General features: G+C 43.3%; 1 protein-coding gene across 1 annotated transcript in view; it reads left to right on the top strand.

Moving 5' to 3' along the window:
* The window catches only part of LOC307070575 (transmembrane protein 65-like), a 35,800-nt gene that overhangs the window by 5,717 nt on the left and 12,821 nt on the right, over positions 1 to 17,262 (top strand). The window contains exons 3-5 of the mRNA XM_079729082.1: positions 12,700 to 12,744; positions 13,936 to 14,003; positions 15,812 to 15,866. Coding sequence (XP_079585208.1) covers positions 12,700 to 12,744; positions 13,936 to 14,003; positions 15,812 to 15,866 — 168 coding nt within the window. The remainder of the gene's footprint in view (positions 1 to 12,699; positions 12,745 to 13,935; positions 14,004 to 15,811; positions 15,867 to 17,262) is intronic.

Genomic DNA, 17,262 nt, shown 5'->3' with positions numbered 1-17,262 from the left:
ATAGTATGGACCAGTATGTGTGCTCGAAGACAGAAGGCTGGGACGGTTCTATCCAGGAAGTTAGAGAGATGATGAAGATGAGGATGATGATGATGATGATGATGATGATGATGATGGATATGATCATGGCACATAATGATTGTCGTTTAAATATTCATAGTTCATAATGGTACAAAACCGTATTTGTTTTATTGAGAGGGCTCTTCAGAAGAGTTTGTTTTGCGCTGGTCGATTTAAAGGAGCGACTTATTGCTTCATAACTGGTTACCATGGCAACACATACGGATGGGTCCCAGTCCCATCCCCATCCTATGCTCTTCTTCTTCTCCTTCTTCTTCTTCCTCTTCCTCTTCCTCTTCTTCTCTTTCTGCTGACAGGACATTCAATCAGAAGATTAATGATTGTCCCCAGTCCTCGTTAGTACATAATGGGGGATTAGCTGAGAATCATCCGGAAAATGCAGCATGACTCATCGTCACAACGAGACGTTTTCGAATCGTCGGGGTACGCGATCCTCACCGGACGTTATTACTTTTCAGAGCGAGACGGTGGCCAGATGGTACGCTCCTGAACAGATGCTTTGGGCTGTCCTGTTTTTATTCTCATCATATTCTGTTAATATCAAGGTTAGAGAAGTGACACCAAAGCAAACATAGAATCAAACCGGAATATATTAATGAGGATGGAGGCCAAAATTGACAGAACATGAATAAATATCACTCAGTGTGGCGTTGGAATAACTTTGGAAAAAGTCCCAGGAATCTGTGATGAATAACAAAATCCAGCTTTCATTTTTTTGAGCCATCTTGCCTCGAATAAGTCGATTTATTCGTCATCTTATTCACAGAAGGTGGTGATCACAGACGCCGCACAGAACCGGGTGTCATTTAAGTCAGGAATAATCTTTTGAACACAGCACGGTTGTGTTCAAGTTGTGTTGTGTCAAAGCAATCTATTCTCATGTGTCAAAGATTGCAGAGCGATAGAGTGAAATATAACTGAAAGGACAGTCTGTTCCCCCCCTATCTCTCTTCACAGTGTGTGTGTGTGTGTGCGTGTGTGTGTGTGTGCGTGTGCGTGTGTGTGTGCTGTATCTCCTCTGCATATTGCTGACACACTCACCTTGTGAGGTCCCTCATGGAATTATGTTTCCTCTGACTTAATAGCTATGGGTCGACAGCTTTGTCTTCACACTGGCTAGTTGGCTGACAGCTTAGTTTAGTGAAGTAGCAGTAGTAGAGGTACTAAATGAATCATGATTCTGTAAATATTGTGACACAATTACATTTTTTTTGCAGTGCAAGGTTATGTTTTCGGAGGTTTGAGCCGTGGGTAACTTGTGGGTTGGGGTTCTATGGGTCTGTCGGTGTCCGCTGTTGTTTTCTCTATGAAAGTGGCCAAACCGAACAGAATGTACTTGATGAGAATCAGCTATAGGCGAATGCACGCCCGCGGAAGGACCGCACCATTGATATGTTTAACTAAGATTACACTGACATTCTGCACATTGTAAGTCAACCTAATGATGCAAGGACTGTGGAACGACAGAATCCTGATACCCACATGAATACACTTCCCCCCACTCATACCTACTGTATGAGTGACCTATTGACCCCGTTCCTCCTCACGGGACCCATTTGAAGCCACAGCACCGAGTGAAGCCTCACCCAGCTCGGTTGCTTCAGGGAACCGCACTCAACATACAATGGCATAGGTTAACACAGGAGACCTTAAAATCCATGTTACAATCATTTTAAAGTAAAGCAATGTGTATGATGAGCCAGTTAAAAGGCGGGAGATTTTCAGAATTCAAACCTAAACAGCGTTTGAATTCCGCAGTGTTCTGTCCACTAAGTAGCTGTGAGGCTGTGTGACGTGAACGGTTGCAACTCGACTGGCTGGGTTGTATAAATATGAGCAGTTTAGGGCGTGTCAATAGAAAAGATTCTTGTATTTATTGAGAGAGCTACTGGCTGGCCAGCCTTTTTAAGATTTAGAATAAATCAGCTACACGATGGAATTTTATTGATCACATTATTGAAATCCCTTTCCATCAGTATTGACTACACATAAGTCCAGGTAAGTATTATGAGCTACGAGCTAGTTAAAATGTTACACATTTCGACTTTAAAGACTGCATGACACAGAAAAATACCTTTTAATTTCCCAGCTCATTTACGTTACAACAAAACCTCTGAGCTCAACCTTTATCCATTCACTTTACAAAAGAACTCTGGGTTTGGCACACTCAACCAGTTGCACACACTACACACTAAAACGCACACACTTAAACTGGTTCAGTAACTCATTTATTTATTGGGACGCTATATCTCAGCGTGCTCCAACGAACGGCTCTAATACAGTGTGGCTTGTAGCTGAAATGTATTCGAAGTTTAAGTAGGGCATTCAATCATTACTTTTGAATGCTTCTATGAGAACCGGCCAAAGACGTGTGGGGCGGTGGTATCAGAGGAAGGGACTCCACAAGAACAAAAATGGGGAGAAATGAAAAAGAAAACAGCTTTCTCAAGAGTTGTTCAGAAAATAATGGATGCACCCCGGAGGTAGCCGATGGAGAGGGCTCTGAAAGCCAGGCTGATCTTTGATGCCTCCCAAATGTGTGCTGAGGCTCTCTTAACGATTGCCTTCCAACCGAAAGGACGTGCAGAGAGATGACTAAAAGGCTGTGGGAAGCTGCAACTATGTTCCTTTGCGGCTACTTTTCAGCTGCAATTACAGTGAAGTGAAGCTTCACTAAGACTGGTTAGATAATGGCAATAACGATGAGATCGGTGTCACCCTCATCTTCTTCAACCGCGCCATCCCAGTTTTTTAATGGACACCTCGGGGACCGGGGAGGTATGCTGCCAATGACAAAGCGACTTCACCGTCGCACAGGGGGAGGTGTAGGCGTGGAAAGAGTCCTGCTTGAGGCAGGCAGGGGAGGCAGGGGGGAGGGAGGGAGGGAGGGATGGCAGAGGAGGCGTGAGGCTGAATAATGAGGGAAGGTGGACTGTTTAAAAAGAAAAGTGCCTGCTCTCTGAAGGTCACTGAAAGGGGGATGAGTTGCTAATACCTTGAGCGCGGTCACACAGGGCAACCCCATTACGTTTTCCTGACCGTTTACACCCATCGATTGACCGACTTCCAATCACGGGATGCAGAGACCGTTCAACAATATCATATGATGATTTCAAGTTAATACGCTGACAGGACAAATATATTCCTGAATATCCTCTAATGGTGACTCATAGATTTATGGAGTCAAACTATTATTGGCGTAAGCAGAAGTGAAGGTTTTGGTCACGATATATTAACTTAATGGTTAAATGTAAAATCATCTGAACTGAAGCCATTATTCGATTGTTCTAGTGAGTGTTTTAATATTCTTTCCCAGATCGGTTGAATCTCGGATCTCCTCGGAAGTAAGGAAGCACAATGATTCCAGGAACAAGCTCAAGCTAGCATTTTTCTATGACTGCTGCAAATCAGAACTATAAAAGCTGCTGTCCGCATCCACTAAAATGGATTTAACACCCACAGCGTCAGTTTGGCTTTCCTAAGAGTTTTCACATCACCACCATAAGTTACACTGCGTAAGAACCTAAATTGATGGATGAGAAGTTGAGTGGCTTGTAGAATGACTTTTTTAATCCTTGAATAAATTATGAGCTCTCTTTATGTTGGATGATGTAGGGATAGGTTTTTTATTATTCTTTTGAGAGACACTTCCTACCTTATTTGCAAATTCAACGACAGTGATTTTCAAACTGATGCACTCTTAAAGTCTCTTAAAGCATTCATTGCAAATCCTGATGACGCATGCGTGCGTATGTGTGTGTGTGGGTGCGTGCGTGCTTATGTGTGTGTGTGGGTGCGCGTGTGCATGTATAAAAGGGATGCAGTGTAGTAGTTGGACATATGCCGAGGGACCTTTCATGCACAGCATTTTGCTCTCAATCCATAATGAAGCTTTCATTTATCGTGAAACATTGATTTTAGGAACTCAGTATAGGACCATGTGGTTATTGGCTACTCTTGATTGCTTTCCCCTTAGCCTGCTTGAACAAAAGGGTCAGGGTTAGAAATGTTCAAAGCTTATTGTTAAAATAATAATTAAAAGTAAAGTCCGGCTAAGGAAATTGCACGCCTGAGAGCAGAGAAAAACGGTTGAGAAAAAGGGTGAGAGTCAACTCGTCTTTTTGACCTTATTTCGTTCTTCTCTTCAGTGAGTCAAGACAGCACCATACAATGTATTAACATCTTTAAGACTGACCAAGAAACGTTTATCTCCTCTTCGCTCTTGACTAGATAGGTCCACATTCTCACTGGAGTCTGTGTCCTCAAAAGAACTCACAGAGTCTACCAGTGCCACTACTGTGTGTATTTCTCCGTTGATTTGTCATATAACAACAGGTTGTGTTGATGTTAATATTGCTAATATAACCTGTGGAACCTATGTCATACTGATTTCTTGTCTTGGTACATCAGACACACACTTTAATGTAATCTGTTCGGCAACAGATGGTCAGTCGATCTTCCAACAACAAGGAACAGGAATATAACTAAATCAGTCTTGTCGATGCTGTGGAACGTTTCATTAATCAAGGATTAATCAATGAGGTCTCCTGTTACCTGGATGAATGGAAAAAGGCATCGGTCCTGCTGTCGAAGAAAAAGTCTTAAATTATTATCCAAGTGAAGGGTGTGTAGGATCAACAAGGGGTATTTTAATGTGTAACTGACCCCGTTTGACACTTAGGTAGCATTGATTTTATGAGGCGAGCATTAAATAAAGCTATTAGCAATAAATATTGTTGTTAAACTACACTGGTATTAAGCTACACTAAGCTACACCAAGGAATTGTACATTTATGTCAAGGGTATATGGTTTTATATGTATCAAATAAAGTAAACGGTAACTATTATGTAACTCAAGGATATCAATTTCCTATGTCTGGTTATTGTGTATCGATGATTCCACATTTAATGGCGTTTCAGGCCACAGAAATGAATGATAAAGGAAAAATTGCACAACAAAAGAAGCTCCTTTCGTCCGAGATGAAGTATTGGCAGCGATATCCATTTGGGCCGAAACCAGGCACGGTTTGAAAGCAGGAATGTTTATCAGTCGCAGTGGAAAGCTCAGACGGACAGATGGAGGGAGTAATGAGTTTGGTGGCTGTGGTCAGGTGACGCCTGTGGCGCCGCAGCCGGATGTGTTGAGCTTACAGCATCTTTTTTTGGGCTCCATGGAGGGACTGCGATAGAAATGGCAGCTGTTGGATGATAAAACACTGCCATGGTGGCACCCCACTATCTATTTAGCTCACAGCAGGTTCTGGGTTCAAAACCCAACAGAGGCTTTTCTTTGCTTATCCGTGTAAAATACATATTCGTTTTTTCCCGATTGTTTTAAGAAAAGTGGCAATATACTCGATACTCTTAATATGTGACTTTTTTTGGTTCCAGTGTGTCACAAGTTTTGGTGTTATTAATTTATCATGAAGTTAGTTCAAGTAATTCCCCCTGGGTTTATTGGCCCATTTGACTCACCTGTGTGGTGTGTACTTCAGAAAAGTTAGATTTTGATTCGGACTGAGTCTACACCAGTACTTACCGTATGCGTAATGAGTATTCTAGCTTTTGGCGTTTTGTTTTCCCAAGTTTAAATGGGGCCTTTTTGACCCCAGGCAAAGTATTTTTGACTACATTAAAATCTTTCCCTTCGACTGTCTACATACTTATTTTTGGATTTTAGTCCATCGTGATATGCAAACTCAAATAACATTACCAATAACAAGAACATGGTGACTCCGTCGCTGACCTTTAAACCCGCAACACTTTGCCCATTTCCCTTTGCTTTTGTGATGAGAGATTATTTTGAGCTCACTTGCCATTTGTCTTCAGAATGCATCATGGGATTTCTTGTTGTCAACACTCTGCCATTTTGTGGTGACTCCAGAGTGTTGTAGTGATGCAAAATCCAATAATAAAAAATATACCGTAACCCTGGCTGATCAAAACGTTGTTACTGCACGTCTCGGCTGAAATAAATTGGCAGTTTCAAATACAACAATATCAGTCCATAATGTCAAATAATACCATACATACCTAAGCCTATACCTCCAAGATGGAGGCGGTCATTGCGATGGGACGTCACTATGTGCAACCCTTATAGCTCGCTTGTCCGCAAATGCGCGTTATCTTGTGAAGCGCTGAAATTGGTGTTTTAAAATGTTAAAAGCAACCAGTAAATCTCCTACTTAACCCAAGTAAAATATTAAAGCCTTGAATTTTCTTTTATCTTATCAAACCCTATTAAAGCGTTCTTAAAAGTTCTGCAGCTTTCTTAAGAGTTCCTCAGGCGGCGAGATTAGGAAACCAATCCTTCTTCCTCCTTGTACCTTCCCCTTCTCTCTCGCTTCCTCTTTGGTTAGCCGGTCGTTGGAGGGATGCTTCATGGGGAATCATTTCTGTGTGTTTTGTTCTGCTTTCAGACTCCGGCATGCAAGCCTAATTAGTACTTGGGGGATTGCTCTTTCTCTTTCTCCCTGCCAGTCTGCTCACTCTCCCAACATGAATAAAATGCTTAACTTAATTGCCGGAGCAGTGCGATACACTGCCTGTCTGCGTGCTTCGAGGGGTCACAGGGTCTGGCGCTTTACATTGTCTTTGTGGAAAACGTATTTGAGGAGTTGGTGAAGAATTTTTTTTGTGTTTCAGAGTTTGAAATTGCCTTCGGGGGGAGGCGAGCTGGGTATCGTTATTTATATTCAGGGCTGGTTGTACACGGTGATCTAATCAAATCAGTGGTGTTCCGAGATGCTTTTCTTTAAAGTTGAATGTATTCCCCTGAGTAAAGCTGAACACTACTTCGTCTATGCAATGTAGGGAGATCAGGGGAAAATGTGTGTCCATCATTTCGAGTAGAAAATCAATATTGCCTCGAGGGATGCGACGCTTGAGTCTATATTTCATATTCATAAGACACATATATGTACTGGACACTATATGGTGCTGCATTGCAGTGTGGTTCCATAAAATGAAGACCTAAAATGTGTTTTGCAGCTATAGTGCTTGTGCAAGCAAGTGCAGTGGGATTGCAGAAACCATTTTTCCATTTGGCAATACGAAGCCGAGTAGACAAAACGGCTTCAACTGAAGATTGCTGAGCGAGAAATTTGCATTTAGAAGTTTGGGGAAGTATGTCCATCGTAAAATATTGACCCCTCCCCCCCCCCCCCCCCATTAAGCTTTACACTTCCCATAGTCTGTAGTAGTCAGTAGAAGGTTGCACTTTTCATCTATTCCCTCTGAAAAAAATATTAATAATCTGTGTGATCAAGAAGAAAGACACATCATACATTTATTTAAAAAGTGTCACCAAGTGTTGGGCTCTATGATTTAGTTCTCACATAAAACGAAATGTCACCTTACGAAATGAGAGGAAATTATAGTAAAGTGAACTCTAATCAAGAAGCAGAAAATCCCAAAGCCCTTCTCGGCACACATGCCATTTTCTAAATGAAGCATGGCATATTTATCAATGTGAAATCCAAAAGAAAGTCCCAGGGACGATCCTCTAGATACGGTCCTCCTAAAAGCCATCTGGCTTGCTTAATGCGTCAGGAGAGGTAAGCCTCAATATCAGTCAAAATTCTTATTTTGGGATCGACACGCGGTAGCATGTGGCCTTGGATTGATTTGTGTTTCTGTTTTCCAGCACTGTTTGTGTGTGTGTGTGTGTGCGTGTGTGGATGTACAGATGTATGGATGTATGGATGAATATATGTGTATGTGGTCATATTCTTCATCATTAGCCCTTACAACCGAATCATATATTAACATATATTATATCAAACTTCTGTCAGGGTCCTCAGGGGCTAACATCTCTTTAGTGTCTCCTCAAGACACGCCATTTCTGTTCTTTCTTCTTTCCCTGGACCGGGGATGGGGGGAGGGGGGGAGAGAGTGGGGGTTGGGACACAAGGAAATCAATACTCTGTACAAATCGTTTCTGACGGAAATGGGAATAGCGTCCGTCCATGACAGCTGCCGTTATAGTCGCTCTCTAAGAGGACGTGGCAGCCAGAGAAAGGAAAAAAGCAGAGATCCAACTGTTCACTCCCATGTTTTAACTCAAATGGATTTTAATTAAAAAACAGAGATTAGCCGGGGACTCACCAGCATGTGTCCTGTGGCATGGGGCTGAGGAAGAGGTAAAGCAGAGATATTCTGGGCCAGGGTGATTTATGAACCACTAGAGCCTCTGTGGCGAGAAAGTAGGCCAGACTCTCTCATCCTAAGATTGATAAAGTTGGTGTGTCTGTCCACCACTAAGTGCTGGCACTGGCTGATGGAAATGAGCTAAATTAGTGGAGCATATGAAAAATGTGTTGCCCTTTTTGGTGTTCGAATAGAGATCGGTTTATCGAATTGTCACAAATTGCAATGTGGTGCTGTGTCGTTGTTATCATCTCTTGATTTAAAAGTGTGGGTTTGTGGTTAAATTTAAGTCGGATTGCCATAATCATGTCACATAACGTTGTGACGAAACACTGATTTTCAGAGTGTGTACCAAGCGCCAATTCTCAATCAACAATGAGCAGCATTTAAATTCGGTTTAAGTGTGTGAAAACAGCTTTTAAAGTCGTAGATTTGGACATCAAACCTAAGATTGTACGACTAGGAATGATCCCCAGACAATCAAGATGTCTACATCTCCTCTCGAGGGGATTAATTCATGTGTGACCCTGCGATTTAGAGTGTTTCTCTGGTCGGCGTAGTTTCCATAGCAACCAGATGGTATTGTGATTTGTGATCACCAGTCTCCGTCTGTTTCCACATGCTTTCTGTCGCGCTGGCCCGGAGTACAGCTCCCCGTTGACACTGAACACTGACCAAACACTGCTAGTCCAAGTGAAACAAACAATGAACTGTAAGCTCTGAGATCCTCTTTTTTTTTTGCCCTGTGCTTGATTTCTGTTTCGAAATAAAAGAAAAGAAAACCTCTAAGGTTCTTTTCTCTTAGCTGAGAAAAATCATTCGGCTGTCGTGAAGTTGAACACTCGACCCTACTGGTTCCCACTTAGCCGGTAGCCATCACCTTGCAATGCTGGAACCAGTTGGGAGCGAATGTGTGAGAGTGGGTGTACTGGAGGACTTTGTCTGCCATATTCACTCAGAAAATGTGAATATACGTCGATGGAGTCCGATCAAAATGGCTCTAAGGTTTAGAAGTGCCCCCCATGGTGTCTGCTCTGACGTTATCAAATATTAATATCACATTATCCATCGCTTGCATTGTGTTTTTGCCTTGCACGCTTGAGTGAGCGTCGTAGTCCTTATATTCCATAGTCATAAGCAAGTGGCCCCAGGCTGTTCAGGACAAACAGTGGTTACATTTTAAAATATGTCTAAAGGTTATTCAAATGAATATAAGAGCGGAGCCACAAGCAGGGATAAGGTGTCACGGCTTCTCTGTATGACTTGTATTTTCTTTACTTTATTTAATTCTATAAACTATCAACCGTCTCTCCGAAGGATATAACCAGTAACGGTACTGAATTTGAAATCATTTCCAGAGTACTAGATTCAATCTGGCCGTTAATTTAATCGCACCTAGCTAGACTGAGCTATAGCAGACTGCAGTTCACTCAAAGGAATTCATATCTATTACAATTTTTTTTTTTAAAAACCAACAGAGACCGTTGCTGAAAGGACATAATGTGTTTGCAGTCTTAACCGTCTCCATGTGTACACAGAAGTGGACAAAACCTTCCTGAATACATCTTTTATGCGTTTTATGGGTTTTATAAACAGAAATAGGCCCATAATGTGAAAAAGGATCAACTTCTTGTTTCAGTCACACTGCAGGGGTGCTGTGCTTCTTAGACTCCCCAGGAGCTATACTGGGGGACTACAATGTACTCCTGCTCACGCACCAAAGCATTCATGGACATTAATGCACTTTTAGTGTTTTGGAGAGACTAATTAGCCAACAAACGCTTCCCGTTCACTGCAGATACGACTCAATGTTTCAGCATTCTTGCTACACCTAATCTTTCGACTGGTCCCATCTACTAGGGGGCTGTAAAATAAAAAGTTAAAGTCTATAGAAAAGCCTATACAAAATAATCCTAAATTACAGAGGGCAAGTGGTAAACATCATCAGTTACAATAAACTTACTTTAAAAATGTCCCACAAAGGTCAAGCCTTTACTCAAGAAATATCATAACACTGTGAGGTGTGTGTTGTTTATGTGCTAATGCCTGTTGGTGTGTGCAGCAGTCAGCAGTATTTCGCTGTGTCCTCTACGGACCGGGGCAGACTTCCACAGAGGTTCGACATTCACTCAGCCGTGTAATGACGACCTTATCCGCGCTAATACGACGGCGGTCGCGCCGCCACACATGCAGACGACACTGCGTTGTTCCCCCTCCCTGTGGTGTAATAATATCCCAGCAGGGTAAGATATTATATCATGTAGTATCAGATATTTATTAGCGTTTCCTCTGCTTACAACATGGCGGCAGCGCAAACCGTACAGAGATACAGTACAACAAAAATATACACAGATTCATGTCATAGACTGTATTAAACCGATTCATGCTGAGCCAGCATCTGTAATTCTCAGTCTAGGGGTCACCTTAGTCCATCTCTTCCAGCAAACTGCTGGAATCTGAGGATCAAAGTCTGACAAAACTTTTATAACCTTAACTTAGGTTAAAAGTTCTGAACAAGAAAGACAAATCGAGTGCAGGCTCAATTCTGCCTCCCGCCTCTAGCACTGAATCTCAGTGGAAGGCCGTCAGACCCTGGGGTTAAGTCTGAGGGACAGGTACTCCAGGGAGTGTCCGTCCCCCTACTTCACTTCGCCGTGCTTCAATCGCCTCCTCCTCACTCCATAGATCACTCTCCGCTTAACTCTGACAGTGTTCCTTCTGCTCTGTATCCCCTCCCGAACTTCACCGGACCAGCCCCCCGAGACTTCTCCTCAAATTGAATCCCTGCGTCCTGTAAAGGTTAATGGAGATACATGTGTTGTGTGGCTGTATCCTCACCCCCCCCCCCCCCCCCCCCGTCGTTGGACGAAGGAGCCCTCAACGCTGACCTTTACAAATCAGTCCCTGGCGTGTCCACGGTGATGATTGATGATGTGTTTTCATCAGAGAAGAAGTTCATCCCCCCCCCCCCCCAACACACGTTATGACATCAGCGATATGAGGCTTGGTTCTACTACTTCAGACCAGTACGACTTCCCGGTTTAGGAGCTACCCCCCGAGGGATGGGTAAAGCTAATAAGCTTTCAAATGTGATATATCCCCCCCATCCCCCGGCACATCAATATCTGTACAATTGTAGCTCAGCTGCAATCCCGAGGTGGAATACACCCATGGATTTGGCTACGCGCTTTTATTTCTTGATTTTTCAAGTGACCATATATGGTCATATTTATATTTTTGAGATTCTGTTCTGTCAGTAGCTCTAGTTGAATTTAGTGAGATTGTTCTATGGCTAGATACTGCAGGCACGACGACCTTTCCGTCATTCACTCTCTCTTTCCCTCGTTCTCTCTCACACACGCTTTCTTTGTACCCGTTCAGTCTACTCAATGCTTCGTTCTCGAATGTTTGCATCCATACAAACTCACAAGTCGATGCACACTTGAGACGTGATTATACACTGACCCATCCTTACACACTTAAGCGCCAAAGACACTTACATGTCGTCGATACATACCTAAGGTGTCCTTTCGCACTTACGCGCTCATACACACTTGGAAGTGTGTATGAACACTTGGAAGTGTGTATGAACGGCCACATAAGTGCGTAAGGACGTCTTAAGCATGTATAGACGACATGTAAGTGTCTTGCACACAAACGCGTCCATACACACTCACACTGACGCTGCTTTTTGATCCTTTGATGTTGATTCTCCCTTACACTGCGAAGCTGAACTCTTAGACCGTTGGATAGGTCAGTAGGGAGGGAAGGCTAGCTGGGTTTATACGGGCATTATACAGGCTTCTTCTTTGGGCTGTTTGGGGAACAAGGATGGAGGGAAAAGGGCTCAAACCTTGATCCTCTCTCTCTCTCTCTCTCTCTCTCTCTCTCTCTCTCTCTCCTTCCCTATCTCTCTCGCTCTCTCTTGCTCTTTATCTCTCTCTCTTATCTCTTTCCTCAGCTTTATAACTCTCGCTTTCAAGTGGACCCCTGAGTCTTCAGCTTTGCCATTCCAGGACTGGGTCGTTAAAAGTGACATTTAAATTGACTTTCCTCCAAACCCCCGCTGACACCCAGACAACCTAAACAGAACAGGTGACACCCAGGTTTTTAATGGATCCCCTCTCTCTCTGCCGCTCCCTCTCTCCGCCCCCCCCCCCCCCTCTCTCTCTCTCTCTCTCTCTCTCTCTCTCTTTCTTTCTCTCCCTCTTTTCCTCTCTTCCTCACCCTCTCTTCTTCTCTTCTTTCCCCCTCTCTCTCTCTCTCTCTCTCTTTCTCTCTCTCTCTCTCTCTCCCTCCCTCTCTCTCTCTCCCCCCCCTTCTCTCTCTCTCTCTCTCTCTCTCTCTCTCTCCCTGTCTCTCTCTCTTCCCCCCCCCCCTCTCTCTCTCTCTCTCTCTCTCTCTCTCTCTCCCTTTCTCTCTCTCTCCCCCCCCACCCCCCCCCTCTCTCTCTCTCTCTCCATTTTTCAGGACAGCTGGAGGTAGCGCCACCAACCCGGGCCCAGTTGAGATACGGTAAGAAGACAGATGTTGTTGGCACCTGTTGTGGTGAAGGCGATTTGTTGTGTGTAATTGCCCCTGCTATGCTGCCTGTTTGTGTATATGCTCACCCCCCAACCCTTGCAGTTTTGGTTGTCGTCAGTGGTTTTATGTATTATTTAGTGTTGAAACTACATGTTTAATAGTTGAGTTACGAAAAGTGTAAATAATGTTAGGAAATGTTTGCATTCATCTTAATACTGGCTTTTCTTTGAGGATAGGCAACAGCATCCTTCACATTGAACACATCCTGATCTTTCATATAACCAAGCCGTTGTTGCCTCTGTAAACTCCAGACTTATTTCCTGTTTCAACTTAAGGTTTCCTTACATTTTGCCAAGGCTCATACATTGTTTCTTGGTGTAGCCAAGCTGTCCACTTGATTCATTAATTCGTTGGTGTCTGTAATGATATTTTAATGCCTTCCACCAGTTGTAAGCAACATAGCAACCGATACAAATTATTCATTGTGAGTGATGAACAACTGAAACACAACTTAATGAGCTGCAGTGCATGAGCTGCTTGTGTTGTTATCGGTATCTCTGTTTAATAATATGTTAATCTAGGGTTCAAATCATCAACAATCCAATAACAAACACACACACACTTCTGACATGAACACAGCTCTTTGTGATGTGTTTAACTTTTGAGATGATTAGATCAATTTCCCAAAAGTTTACAATACCCTGTGTTTGTTTTCAGACTTTTCAGTTATCTCCCCTTCACACAGACACCTCTAATTCAGTTTTCCAGAGGGAGGGAGAGAGAGAGAGAGAGAGAGAGAGAGAGAGAGAGAGAGAGAGAGGGGGGGGGGGGGGGGGGGGGGAGATAGAGAGAGAGATAAAAGATAGATAGAGAGAGAGAGAGAGAGAGAGAGTCACCTACTGATGACCTCATCCTGTATTAACTTTCCTGAACATGAACTTCTCTAGAGACTAAATTAATCAAGTTCTCCCGGAGACATTTTCCGTTCAACCGACACAAGGGCAATGTCCCTCCTCTGTTGCCATGGTTACCCTCACCAAAAAAAAAACAATATGTTTGCCTACTGTGACTTCTACCCCTGTACTGTTTTGACATTCAATACAGCTTTTATACATATTCATAACTATATATTGCAATGCTATTTCTAAATGGATTTCAATGTGCTTGACCTTTTTATTCCAGTTCTGCTGCACAATGCAATCCCCTTCGTGGGCTTTGGTTTCCTGGACAATGCCATCATGATTGTGGCTGTAAGTATCTCAACTCCTGATGTGCTCTCAGCCGGGCACAGCCCCCCCCCCGTCCCATTCAGCTCAGTACCTCGGTGTTCACCGGCGACACAAAAGCGTGACACAGAAGCTCGGAGCCATTTAGAGAACAAAAAGACTGGCGTCTTTTGTCTTCTTCCCTCTGCTCATTTCATTTTATCTCTTACCCCCCGTGCCTCTCATTATGTCGGCACGCCCACCGCCTTCTTCATCTGCACACAGACCCGTCTCTTTATTTCTCTCAGTGAACCTCTCGTTTGGATTACTCAGCCGTTCTGTCTCCATTAGGCTCGTCGTGTATTTTCCTTCTGAGACCCCAATAAACCCCATTGTCTGCTGAGCTCTGCCGAAACACAAATCAACCTCACTGACAAACAATCCCCACACAGCTGTTTGTCAAATCACGTTTCATGTACCCCGGGTGGGAACTTAATTACCATAACATATCAGCAAGCATTGGGCAATTAATCTGGCAAATTAATCAGTTTATAACGACGCGATACACACTTGTTGCGACGAAGCGGATGAGTAGGTCGAGAACAGTACAGATTAAACACACACACACGCACACACACACACACATACACGTAGACACACACACACATATACATTCACAAACAAATACACATACACACCTAGTTATTTATCTATAATGTTTGATCAACTACTTATGAAGGTGTTTGGGCTCAGTGGACACCGAAGCAGTAGTGGTACCCATGACAATTCCAACGATCCTGGCTGTGTTCGAACTGGTCAGTCAGTAAAGGCGGAATGTGGACACTAATCATGTGCCGTAAATCTATCGGTGTGACGTTCATTGGCAACATACACAAGCTTATAGATTGGATTATGGCTTAGCCCCGGAGGTAGAGCACGTTGGCTTGTAACCGGAAGGTTGCAAGTCCAGTCTCCGGCTTCTCCCAGCTGAGTGCTGAGGTGTCCCTGATCAAGACACCTCACCCTAATTGTTCCCGAAGAGCTGGCTGTGGCCTTGCATGGTTGACTCCGCTATCGGTATATGAACCGTTGCAAGTCTGTAACTGGATCAAAGCGTCTGCTAAATGTAAAATGTCACCCTGGGATGTTTCATTTGCCTAAAGAACCTCTAAGTACCAAACTTTCTCTATTGGATGACAATGGATGAACAGCTATGCACCTTGGGATTTAGCATCGCAAATAAAAATAAAATTAAAAAAATAAAAATGTGAGACTACAAGTCTCGCTCTATAGTGCACAATACCTGCTCATTTTTCATGAGCAGGTATTGTGCACTATAGAGCTAGACTTGTAGTCTCACATTTTTGGAAGACACTTCCAAGTGAATTACAGCCTAAGTAGAACTGAATGGGGCGCAGGTGGGCCCATTTGAGAAGGGCCCCCGGTCCCACAGCAGAACTGGGGCAGAATCTAGTTAACGCATGATTTCCAGATTGTAGGTACGAGTCTGTCTGCTCAGAGCACTTAGTGAGACCTGTTGTGATGCCAAGTGCACATCGGAACGGAATAGGAAGCCTAACGATGCAAGATGTTGATTGCAGTATCCTATTTTGAATGCCGTCGTCTTCTTGGTGCCCAGACATAGTAAGGGGTGTTCCCGGTGTGACACCGTTGAAGAACGTAGCAGTAAAACCAACAGAATCCTTTTTAATGAAACAATATATTTAGATATCATAGATTGAATCGCATTTCAATGAAGTCAATGTGATCTCAATAAGTCTGTGTGTGTGTGTGTGTGTGTGTGTGTGTGTGTGTCATAATTAACTGTACCTTTGTTTGTTGTATTTCCCCAGGGCACTCAGATTGAGCTGTCTATTGGAGTGATCCTTGGCATTTCAACTATGGCAGGTAAGAAAACCGCATGCATTTTACCCTATTACATTATGTTAATAATTTTATTGTCAATGAATCATTCTTAAGGGTACGCAGTAGCATTTAACTGCAGTACACCCTTGGGCGTTTGACGTGAAGTGAGTTCAACAGTGGTCTATAGTATCGTTTTTTTTAAACTAATATCTGAAGGAATTTTTGTAGGCCCAGTGGACAATTTGTTTGTGGAAAAGAAGTAGACAACTGTAATCACACACACTATCAGAGTTATCTTATTGGTTTCTTTCATTGCGGTGGAGAAATATAGAATTCAGGGTAAGTGGATTATTGACTCCATTCTTTAGCGAAAGCTTACAGCCAGTCAGTCACACAGAAATGATGTGCTCTGGGGCACAAACACCAACACATTTAACATCAGGGTTTTTTCGAGGAGCTGTGACTCCCACCACCACTGATTGAATACGCCATTGAATTGAGAGGGCAATCATTTAAGGCTTCAATTACCGATCCGCAATCCTTTACATTTTGTGTTCTGCATTCCCACTCTCCAGCGGTAGAGTTGGCGTACAGAGGGGGGGTGGGTTTAAAGATGGGCGTTTGAATGTCATGGCTGTGATAAGCCCTAGGTTAACAATAAGGCAGGTATGGAGGCTTATGGTCAGGGTGCAATAACGGAGGAGAGCCGACGTATTCGGACTGAGCGCTCAGTTATTGGATTTGACAGACGAGCGGTGGTGGAAAACTTTGGTTAAAAACCGTTGAAGATTTTCAGTGGGTTCTTTCTAGGAATCCTTAAGTCTTTAAATCTGGCCTGGTTCCTCCAGATCAGCTGCATGGATTTACAATTTATTTTCCTCTCCATCTCATGAATACATTAGTTTGCTCGTGGCTTGAGGTTATGGAATGTCATCCCCTATGGTTTATGGGATTTAATATATCCAATCCCCGTATTGCTAGTTATAAAATCGAAAGGTGGTGAAATCCGGATTCAAATCATCTCAGTCTGTTTGGAGGTTTTTGTCAATTTTTCTTGCCGAATGACCAAAACCATGAAGCCAGAACACACACAGGGGAAACTATCTGCTGACAGTTGGCTTTTTCAGCAGAAAATAAGTTCAACTGAATTGTGTAATCATTCAGTCACACAGTCCCGCAGAGATGGACGGTCTTAACCAGCAGCCAAAGTCATACCGAAACATAGCAACTGCACTAATGTTCGTTGAATTGCGGGCCTTTAGGCCATCGAAGAAGAACTAATCTACTGCGTATTGCCTCATCAGGGAGTTAACGAAGGGGAAGAGAAGATCAGAGAACAATCCTGACTGGCCTCAAGGTTAATATGTCGGCATTGAGTAGAGAGTTGTTAGGGGACGTTTCAGGAAATGATGGCTTTTATATTTTCATCACTACCTTT

The sequence above is a fragment of the Pollachius pollachius genome (assembly GCF_949987615.1).
Source record: "Pollachius pollachius genome assembly, chromosome: 1".
Taxonomy (NCBI): domain Eukaryota; kingdom Metazoa; phylum Chordata; class Actinopteri; order Gadiformes; family Gadidae; genus Pollachius; species Pollachius pollachius.
This window is presented reverse-complemented; position numbering and strand designations above follow the sequence as displayed.